An 11,443-nucleotide genomic window follows, 5' to 3' on the forward strand; every position below is an offset into this window, starting at 1 on the left:
AACCATTTTGCATGTAAAGACTTATGAACTAATGCCTAAATGTTGTGGGGTGTGAGACTATTCAACAGAGACCCATTTACGATACATTTTGATCAACATAAGCAACTGATAATGTAGGAAACAGCAGAGAATTGTATAAAATCATTTGCATGGATGTACCAAAGCATTTGCAACTTGTTCAAAGAAAAGAAAAACTTCTATTTTTGATGTGCACAAGTGACACAATGATGTGAAAATTGAACAAGCAGTTTTGAGAATTTTATTTCTGATGCAACGTGAGAAACACTGTAAGATAGTGTTTCAGGGTTAGTAGCAGATTACAACTTTTCAACAAGCAATTGATTCTGAACATATACAAAATACAATTTCTAATTATCTGTAACATTCCATGTCTAACTTAAACGGTAGATATTACTATTACTACTATTATACTATTACTTCAGATCAACCTAAATTAATCACTAACTGAACAATGTATTTTCAGCAGTCGCATCACGTGTTTCTCTTTAATTACTCCACTGGGTTTACAGGCTTGATCTTGATGTGGATGCCATTGAGAGAGCGGAGTATCAGTCTAGTAATGATCTTGGGTTTGAAAGTGGGATCCTCTATCAGCTCGTAGCGCTTCAGTGTCAGGGCAATTGCCACTTTCATCTCATTCATCGCAAAGTTTTGACCAATGCAGTTTCTGAGGGAGGACAACATAAGACACAACAAATATGAAGAGAAAATCAATAATTTCAGCAACAATATGAGCAACACATTCTAATGAGAATGAGATATGCAGCAGATGGACCAGAAGGAAGAACAGGAGTTGTTTTTATCAAATCAAACAAATATTCAGTACCACAGGTGTGTATTGTTTTGTAGTGGATCATGCCAAGTTACACGGAGTTTACCTTTCCTCTACATTGCGCAAGTTTTTTACTGCGCGAGTCAACAAAAAGGATTACGGGCTAGTGCTATGTTACACATTCACAAAGTTTAGACTGTTGTTAGAAATATGAGTACACAGTTACCAGCCGTAAACTGAGATTTTAACAGACTCACACTATCAGGTATAGACTGACCTTGGCCCAGCTGCGAAGGGAACAAAGGCGTGAGGTGACCTCTTGGAAACATTCTCCGGGAGGAAACGCAGTGGATCAAAGACCTGCAATTACACAAGATGTGTGGGGGGGGAAAAAAAAAAAAAATCGGGTTTCGTAAATAACACACTTCCCAATCCTTTTTTGTTCATGGAGAACTGAATTCTGAGTCAGTTAAACAACCAGGACACTGTAAGGTTTGCATCAATTATGTGCCAATGTTGTCTAGTATTTGACACATTTTATGCTCAGAGTTCTACAAGACTTTATACTTCTTATTCTATCAGTTCCACAGACAATGAATAGTATGTTATGGGTTGTTCTAAGAGTGAAATCATCTGGACTTACATCAGGGTTTTCCCAGACAGTTGCATTTCTGTGAATTCCAAACACACTTATTCCAATGCGGAAACCTGCAAATAAAAAAGGCACGTCTGAAGACATTGTACACACTGTGTGTAGAGTCCCTAATACAAACAAACCAAGCCCATATATTTATCACTGACCAGCAACCTGTCAATAAGTCACCCTCAGCAGGACAATGCACCCCGACACAGCAAAAACTGCTCAGGAGAGGCCCGGGGAACACGACAGAGCTAAGGTGTTCACCCAGGTTCCACACTCTCCAGATCCAAATCATATTGAGCATCTGTGGGATGTGCCAGGATAAGCCTGATCTAGCTAGGTCCCACTCTGCAACCCACAGGATCCACAGAATTCACTGCCACCATTCCGGTGCCACAGGACATCCCCAGAGGTCCTGTGTCCATGCCCCACTGGGTCAGAGGAGTTTTAGTAGAATAAAGGGGACCAACACAATATTAGGGAGGTGGTCTAATATTATACCTGATCGATGTAAATACAGTCATGAAAAAAATTTATTAGACGAACCTTCTTTTCTTCAATTTATTGTTCATTTTAATGTCATGTACAACTAAAGGTACATTTGTTTGGACAAATATGATATCAAAAATAGCTCATAAGAGTTTAATTGAAGAGCTGATATCTAGACATTTTCCACGGTTTTCTTGATAATAACCAAAATCATTTAAGTTCTTACATCAATAGCTATGGCATTGTACTGCCAAAAACAGCGCTTTTAGGCATTTCATGTTTTCTTTTCTGCCTGTTTTAGTTCCATGATCCACACAGGAGTTAGTATTTCACATGGTTCACCCACACCTCACACCAGGTGGGGAGGGCCCAACAGAGACTGTACTTCCTCAGGAAGCTGTGTCAGGCTCATCTCCCCCAAAAGCTGCTCATAAACTTCTATCGCTCCACCACTGAGAGCCTCCTGACCTACTGCACTACAGAGGACAGGAAGGACCTGCAACGGGTGGTGAGAGCAGCAGAGCGGGTGATTGGGACCACACTACCTCCCCTCAGAGACGTTTACATCAGCAGACTTCAGAGGAAAACCAGGGGAATCACCAGAGACCCCTCACACCCAGGACACTCTCTTTTCTCCCCCCTCCCTAGACAGGACACTTAGAGTCAAAACCAACAGACTCAAAAACAGCTTTTATCCCCAAGCTGTCAAATGTCTGCTCCCTCCCCCCTGAATGACAATATCACATATCACAAGTGCAATATTCATATCAGTGCAATCCATACTTCATGTGCAATAATCATATATAGAGCAGGTCTCTAACCATGAACTGTTTCCGTATTGTATATTGCTCTTATGTTGTATATATTTTAGGGTTTGCTCTTATGTTGTATATATTTTTAGTGTGTTATATAGTCTATTTTCAATGCTGCTATTCAGAAAGTACCAAACCGATTTTCATTGTTTTCTATAACAGTGACAATAAAGATCTATTCTATTCTATTCTACTTGATTGCATAACCATTGTTTCTGATGAATGCAGCCATGCGTCTTGTCATGCTCTCCACCAGCTTCTGACATTGTTCTGCTGTCACAGCAGTCCATTCCTGTTACAGAAATTCAAACAAACTAGCTTTGTTTTTGGGCTTGTGGTTCTCCATTTTGCGTTTGATGATTTTCCACGGGTTTTCAATTGGATTTAGATCTGGTGATTGAGCAGGTCAAGGCATTGTTCCAACGTTCTGGTTCTCCATCCAGGCTTTAACTGACTTTGCCTTGTGATAAGGGACATTGTCTTGTTGGAAAATCCAGTCATTGGAGGCAGGAAAGAGTTTTCCAGCTGATGGAAGAAGACTGTTTTCAAGAGTAGCCCTTTACATGACCTGGTTCATTCACCCGTCACACAATTGCACTTGCCCTGTTCCACCCAGACTGAAACAACCCCAGATGGTCACTGATCCACCCCCATGTTTTACTGTAGGGGCAGACAGTCAGGTTTGCAGGCTTCTCCAGGCTTCCTCCTAACCAGTAAGTTGGTTGGAGTGGGCATCAACTGAAAACTGGATTCATCACTGAAGAGGACCTTAGCACCAATCATCAACAGTCCAATCCTTGTGATCCCCAGCAAACTTCAGATCAGCTTCAAGAAGTCAGTTTCAAAATGCCCTTGCAGAACAAGTCACATTTCTCGATAGTGGCCACTTTTTAAGGTCTCTGGAGGTCTGACGACGATTCTTGACACAGGAACGGATGAGTGCACGGTCATCTTGTAGGGGAGAAAGACTTTTCCTGCCGCGACCAGCTAGCAATTTGGTAGTAAAATCTTTGGCTTGTTTTTTCTTGGTGTAATGAATGGCTATCTTGGAGATCTTCAGTTTTTTCGCTACCTGTCTCTCACTCATACCAATTTCCAGCAGTGGTTGCCTTTGTGGCTTCACATCATTCTTTTGTTTTAGGCATTATGTGAGAGCTGACAACTTCTGAGTTGTGCTACGGCTTGAATGTCAACAGGAAACCACTCTAGGCCTTTACATGTGCAGTACTGCTTATGACATGAAATGGCCTCTTATATACCCTGGGAATACAATTAAGCTTAAGCATGTCAAATAGGACATAAAGTATTATGTTATCAGCTGCATTTTTTTGTCGTGTTCATTGTATTCTTCAGGTAATATACCTTTAGTAGTACCAGGCTTCGAAATGAACAAGAAATTGAAGAAAACAAGGGTGACCTAATATTTTTTTTTTCCATGACTGTATATGCTTAATGTAAGAGTTTAACTAACTGATGGAAAACATACTGAATGTGTGTCAGACATGGTTAACCTTACTGGTTTTGTTTCGTAAAACACAAAGTCCATAGGTCGGAGAGGTCCATAATGTAAACCTATAAAAGTTAATATTTTACCTTTTCCCAGTAGGGTAAAACCTAATTTATACATTCTCATTTACTTTTTTTTAGAATTACACAGAAATATCACTGACCTGCTGGCAAAGTCCTTCCATCAAAAAAGGTCATGGGTTTGGTAATCCTTCTGGCTGTTCCTGGCACAGGAGGGTAAAGACGAAGGGATTCTTTTATACACATCGTAGTGTATGGAATTTTACTGAGATCCTCCCTTATAATAAGAAAGACATGCAGCATTAGTCATCAAGAAACAATGAAGTGATGCCTCACCAAAAAAAGTGGTGGTACAGCATGGGACTAACTGGATTCCACATTGCAATGTTGTCACTGAATAAGCCTACCAGTCCATAGTGTCCTTGCCACCCAGAACTTCATTGATTTCATCTCTGCAAATCTTCTGGTGTTGCGGGTTGCAGGCAAGACAGTAGAGGGCGAAAGAGATGCCACTGGCTGTGGTGTCGTGGCCCTCAAACATGAAGGTGTCTACTTCTGCTCGTATATCTTCATCTGACAGCCCTTGCTGCTGCTCATCCTGACGGTGAAATAACAAACGAGTATTTAAAAAAAAGAGAGAGAAATAACCATGCTTCTTAAAGTAGTTGAAGTATCACAACTACTACACCTAATAAAACTAGAAATCAGTGTATATGTGATGGAAAAAATATTAAAGTTTGTACTACCTGTTCTATGAGAGGTTAAAGATCTGTGTGAAAGTGCAGAAAAGGGATGTGTGCCAGAGGCTTGACAGGAGAGAGCTACACTCTCAGCACCTTGGGCAGGAAGAGTTACACTCCTATTATAAATAAGGAGACTTTGTGCTTCTCTCCCTTGACAGAACAAAAGACTAACAATTGAGCACAGATAGAACTTACATGTAGCTAAACAACGTGATACAAGTCTATAAATATTGTCATCCTTCTTGTTCGGGGAGTTCCTCTCCCATAACCTGGTGTTGTGTGAGATCCTGTGTAGTACCTGAATAAAGAGACGCTGACTTCAAGATGCTTGTCTTGAGAGTTTGATTCTTTTACACCCACAATTTGTGACGTACTTTTTAAAACAAACACTGTACTTGTTGATGAAACCAAAATCAAAGATATGAAACCAAAATATTAAATGAACAGTAAACATTTTGAGGTCGGTGTTGAGTTTTGGAATTCACAGAGGTCTGTCTAGTTATTCACCTCTGAAATAATATTGTTTTCTGCCTTAACTGGTCTGAAAATGTGGACAAATGGTACACACTTAAATTAATAACATGCAAAAATATATAATAAGTACTGAACATACCCATTACTAGTAGAAAAAGAAAAATCAACTCTAGGATTTAATACCAGGTTGAGCCACTAACAGCCTCAAATAAATTTTTCAGATCAATACTAAGCAGGAATCCTTACTGCGACAGCTCAGCCACTTTCTTGGAATGTTTGGTGTTCTGGTGTTAAATCTACCTTGAGGTCATTCTGCAGTATCTATACTAGGCTACAGTCTCAACTCCAACTGGGCTGCCCCAAATGTAATAAGATTATATTTGTTTGAAGTCACTCTGTAGTATATGTACTTTGATTAACAGGTCATGGTCCTGCTGTCTCACCTAACTTCCACTGAGCTTCAACTATCCTGATATTAACCTGCAGAATACCTCTCTTAAGGAAGGATTTCATTTTCCCCTCAAGAGGACGATCTGTCCAGGCCCAGATACAGCAAAGGGCTCATGAATCAAGAAGTTCTCCCCACTGTACTTCCCATTTGGGATATTGTTTTGTTGTTGTGTAGTTCCCTTTTTACAATGTACTTAGTACTGCAGTATCTTCCCAAACAGTTCGCAAAATATCATTATCATTTGGCATTGTGCTTTAGGAATTATCTTATCGAGGTGCTTCTTGCATTGCCAGAGCAGTAAAATGTTGCCGTTTATAGCCTGTTTGTCTGACTGGGAACAAATTCATAACCTAAGTGTGTCAGATTACTTTCTGGTTATCTTCTCAGTGTGTTGTTTTTTTTTTATTTTTATTTTTTATAAGTAATAGCAGCTCTAACCCAGACCACCAATTTTTCTTATTCAATGAACTCCAGCTTTGCTAACTTGTGGACTTGTATTTGTTAAATAAAGATCTGGCCATTTTATTACTGATTTTAAAATATAATTATTCATAAATGGAGATCATGTTGTTGAGCACTTTTCTCAACAACAAAATTCTGACTTGAACTCTATTTCTAACAGACAGCATCAACTGCCTGTAGTCTATGCAAAAAATGGTTATTTTGTTTTCCCCTGGCAGATCAGGGATGATAACAGGAACCAAAGTTTGGATGGCAAACCTTACCCTAGATTATCACCCTTCGCACCAAGAATTTGAGTTCTTGTCTTCATGTTGCTGCTCAAAAGGACAAAAAGCCTGACTGCTGCTTTTGTATCAGTGAACATTAACATGCTGGACATGGTGACTCTTTAATGGGAATGTTATGTGTCTGACTGGCACTGTGACTTGTCACATGCTGTCATCTCTTATCTGATCTCAAGTTTGTGGAGGTCACTTTGTGTACAGCAGTTTAAACATTGTCTCACATCGTCATGCCTTGCTGATTATGTTTGTTTGCCATTTTAACATCTGATTAATGTCACACTTTTCAGTGCTTTAACACCGTTTTCTTTAGAGCACAAAGGGACTCGTGGCAGCAGCAGTCATCAAAGTACAGTTAACTCCCTCAACTGTTTGTGACTTGTCATTAAGCAGATGTACAAATGTGTAACTTTGTGAAATCGGGGTTTGGAACCTACTCTTGCAAAGAGAAGAATGTCCAGGAAGTCCAAGTTTCTCTTGGCCTGTATGCGGCTGAGCTCATTCACTTCCTGTAGAGTTTCTTTTCTCTTTCTTATGACTTCATCTTCAAAAGAAGGACATAACAGAGGAGCATTTGCACTCTAGAAATGGACATACTAAATTGCAAAGTGATTGATTCTAACCCCATTGATATCAAAAAGCAAATGTTTAGACTGTTGGAAATTAAACCAGAACTTACTTGTATGACTGTGAGCCACCCTGGCTGCTTTCCTGTATCTGAAACCATGTGGACTGAGATAAAAAATTAGGTCATTGTGGTATGGAAACGTCCTGAACCGAAAGTTATTGAGGTGACTGAGCTCATAAACTGCTTTGATGTAGGCATTTGTTCCACTGAAATGAGAATGTGGACAAACATTAATGGCATTTCCTCCACTCATTATCAAGACAACTGATTTGGATTTGATTTACAACTGAAGTAGTCAGTCAGGCAGAACATCAAACTCAAACTGGGAATGGCTGTGAAAGACTTAAATGGACTCACCCCTTTGTCTGGCAGTTACTGTTGTAGCTGAAGGCACACTTCATGATGCTGTCTAGTGTCATAAGGCTCACTTGTTCAAACAATTCAAAAGTCTTGTTGGTCTTTGCAAAACTTTCCCATTTGTTCTGGAAACAATGAATAAACATGTGACATCTCTGTGGGAAAATACTCCTACACACTCATTAACTTGGTCAACTTTGGGTGGCATGTTAACCTATAAGGCCTAAATGAGTTGATCATCACATCCCCACTTAGGGATTCCATTATCTGCTATGAACTGTCATTTACATACCAGCATAACCTTAGTAGATTCTGCCATCTGTGTCACATATGGCTTCAAAACCTCATAATGGAAACCTGGAGTCAATAGTCTTCGGTGGCGAAACCACTTCTGACCTTTTGACAGCAATAATCCATCTCCTGAACACAGAAACAAACAGTATGAGTGTGAGTAAGAAAAGCAGCTAAAGAAAAACAATAAGACAAAATATGCTGGAGGAGAAAAAGGCAAAGCAGTCTTACCAATCCAAGCCCCCAGAAACTTGTATGCCAAATCACATTTTGGCTCTGTTAGGAAACAAACAAATGGATTTTTAAAAATGACAACACTGTTTCAATTGTGCATCATTTCAGTACAGGCATTAAAAAAATATATTGCTCACACACCTGATGATACCAGAATAGTCTTTGCATAATCTGGATGGTGAATGTTGAGATAACAAGCAAGGGGACCAAACCAGGTCGGAAAAGCATAAGGATACTGTTCTCCCCATTTCACAAACTTGTCCAAGTCTGTCCCATCTTGTTTGAACTTAAAATAAAGAAATAAATAAAAATTAAAACTGAGAAAACTTGCAAACACAAGTAGTACAACAACTGCATGTCTTTTTTTGCAGTGATAAAATCAGCATTTAGAAGCAGAGTCAAAGTGGCTGCACTCCATTTTTATTCACATTTATATTGAGGCAAAAGTCTGTCATTATCACTGGTAAAACGTATTGAAGTATCAAAGGAAAAGTACTTAATTGCTACAGACTGACTCAGAATGATAAAGAATACACAACAACCACACGATTTAAGACACCACTACCACATAACAAACATTTTGATCATCATTATTAAATGCTTTAATTAAAACTTGCAAACTCTTCCAACACTTTCTTTACTACTGCTGCACTTCAGCTGATTCTCTGATACTCGTGCAGGTGCTGCAGGCCTTCATTCGTGGCTCGCTGAGTTACCTGCATCACATGTCCGAACAGCCAGCTTGGTTTCGGTCCTGGAAAAGCTTCAACGTTTCGTTGCGCATCCCTTTTTCTCAAAACGAAAACACTTGATTTATAGACAACAACGACAAGACAGAACACAGCAAAGAAGTGAGGCCAGTTCAGCTGAAACTTCAGCAAAGCTTCAGAAAACTCCATGACGACGCAGTCGAAGACTCTGCTGATGGAAAAAAAAATAGCTTTTTGTTCACCACAAGGCGTGACCTCGTTGTTTTGTGTTGTGCAGCGCAAACATCGCCAAGACTACGTGAAGGTGTCAACCTATCGGCGGCTTTACGTGCTGCCGGAAATTTCCAGTGTCTGCAGCATATACGGTCTGCAGAGCCGGAGGCTGCAGCCTCAGGGCTGCGCTCTTCTTTTACGACGCACTTTTAGAGCATTTGTATAGACAGCACCACCTACCAATAGACGATCACCAAAATGCACATCTTACGGTTTCTTTACCTGAATGCCTTTACCTGTGTTTTTTTTTTTTTACCTGCTTCCTCTAGGGCCCCGGTGTTTGTGTTACCTGCCGAGTTGATGCTAAATGAAACAGCAGCATTTATCGCCATGATGGAAGACGGCCACGACGTGAGTACTTGTTTTTTTAGTTTGTTACAAAACGTTTCATTTGTTTAACGTTCATGCCTTTGATCCAGAAGTGGTGGTGTCTTCCTTTCATGGAGTGTTTCAAAACAGAGGGGACAACCCTAAACAAAATGTGTATGTTAATTTTAGTGGCAAGTTAGAGGTTCACTTCCACTTTTACAAACTCATAACACACTATTGGTACCATGTCAGTAGAACATCTGGTAGCAACATTAAATTCATCAGACTGTAGATGGAAGTCTTTGTTGAGAGCGATTATGCATGTCAGTTTTTTTCACCGATGTATTAGCTTTTTCCCATTCAATACCTTAGATGAATCTTATTGTTTAAAAGGCATAGATAGAGGTTTGCTTTTTGGACTGATGAAGCCAGATGCTTGCTCCAGGGAACCCTTATACCAGTTTACAGAAAGCCAGGACAGAGTGCCATGACTCAGGAAGTTCCACTCCACATGCAGGCTGTCACTGACCGTGCTGCAAAGGAAAAGAGACTGGTGGACTTCACTGTACAGTCAAAGGGAGCTGGGGGGGGTGGCTGGAGCCTATCCCAGCTGACTTGGGACGAAGGCAGGGGACACCCTGGAGAGGTCGCCAGTCTGTCGTAGGATACACATACAGACAAACAAACACTCGCATTCACACCTACAGGCAATTTAGAATAATCAATTAACCTCAGCATGTTTTTGAACTGTATGAGGAAGCCGGAGTACCTGGAGAAAACCCACGCATGCACAGGGAGAACATGCAAACTCCATGCAGAAAGATCCCAAGAAGGCCGGGATGTGAACCAGGGATTTTCTAGCTGCAAGGCGAAAGTGCTAACCACTACATCACTGTGCAGCACACCACTGTGCAGCCCATATAAAAGAACAGAACTACAGAAAATAATTGTTTCTGTACCTAAATAACTAGTATGCCTTTCATGACACTACTTATGTATGTACCTATCTATCATGGCTTGCTCTGCTGTAAAATGGTACATGTAAATTATATTGTTTAAAAATGAACCATTTTCTTTTGGCAAGCCATCATATATGGCCTCTGTGTAGGAAAATCTGTCCTTACAGGAGGCTGAGCGAGTCTGTTTCAGTGATGTATGTTTTTTAAATTCACACAATGCCCTAGAATGTTTTTTAACTACAGCATTTACTAATGGAAGTAGTTGTCACCTTAATTAAGGAGAACCAGCGTTAGTGAATAAACCCTTTTTAAGTGTTACCAGTATTTCTGTCAACTCTGCAGTGATAATGCAGTTAAGTGGAGGAATTTTTAGAGGGCTGGAAAAAGAGCTGAAGAAGGAAGGAAGATAATTCAGTTGGGAGGCTGTGCTCACTTCAGAAAGGGGTATAGTGGCATGAAATGTTAAAAGTCAAATACATTTTACCAAGGTAAAAAAGTGAGATATGTCCAGTTTATCGACTCAGTGCTATATCTACTGCCGCATGTTAACGTCTATCTCTGTGTGTCTCTCTAGTCAGATCAGTGATTTTGCAACAGGAGTCAGAGTTAATTTACTTTTGTGTGTTTAGCTTTTATTTTTAATTAATGTTATTGTGTAAAATAAATATATATAAATATCCAGAGTTGTCCTTGTGTATTGCCTCATTCCAACCTTTCAGACTGTCCTGATTAAGATCAAGACACCACAAAGGCCATTACATATGATTCCATTATAATTTTAACTGATAATTACGCGATTTGTCCAAATGCAAATCCTAGGAACCACATTATGATATTGTAATAAGTACTGCTTGGGTGAATTAATCCTTTAATGTACATGTATCTCTCTCTCTCTCTCTCTCTCTCTCTATATATATATATATATATATATATATATATATATATATATATATATACATACATACATACATACATACATACATACCTATATGGTCTGTTTTATAGATGTA

General features: G+C 39.7%; 1 protein-coding gene across 1 annotated transcript; it reads right to left on the minus strand.

Moving 5' to 3' along the window:
* Positions 1–245: 245 nt before the first annotated feature.
* On the minus strand, positions 246–9,262 carry LOC111563375 (cytochrome P450 4B1). The gene is made up of 12 exons (XM_023262424.3): positions 8,899–9,262; positions 8,324–8,468; positions 8,180–8,224; positions 7,950–8,077; positions 7,658–7,782; positions 7,352–7,506; positions 7,110–7,216; positions 4,669–4,859; positions 4,405–4,538; positions 1,437–1,501; positions 1,071–1,153; positions 246–688 (listed from the first exon to the last, which is right to left on the minus strand). Exons 1-12 carry the CDS (start codon positions 9,079–9,081, stop codon positions 511–513), a joined length of 1,539 nt encoding a protein of 512 aa, XP_023118192.2. The 5' UTR covers positions 9,082–9,262; the 3' UTR covers positions 246–510.
* Positions 9,263–11,443: the final 2,181 nt, after the last annotated feature.

This window comes from Amphiprion ocellaris, chromosome 9, assembly GCF_022539595.1.
Source record: "Amphiprion ocellaris isolate individual 3 ecotype Okinawa chromosome 9, ASM2253959v1, whole genome shotgun sequence".
NCBI lineage: Eukaryota > Metazoa > Chordata > Actinopteri > Pomacentridae > Amphiprion > Amphiprion ocellaris.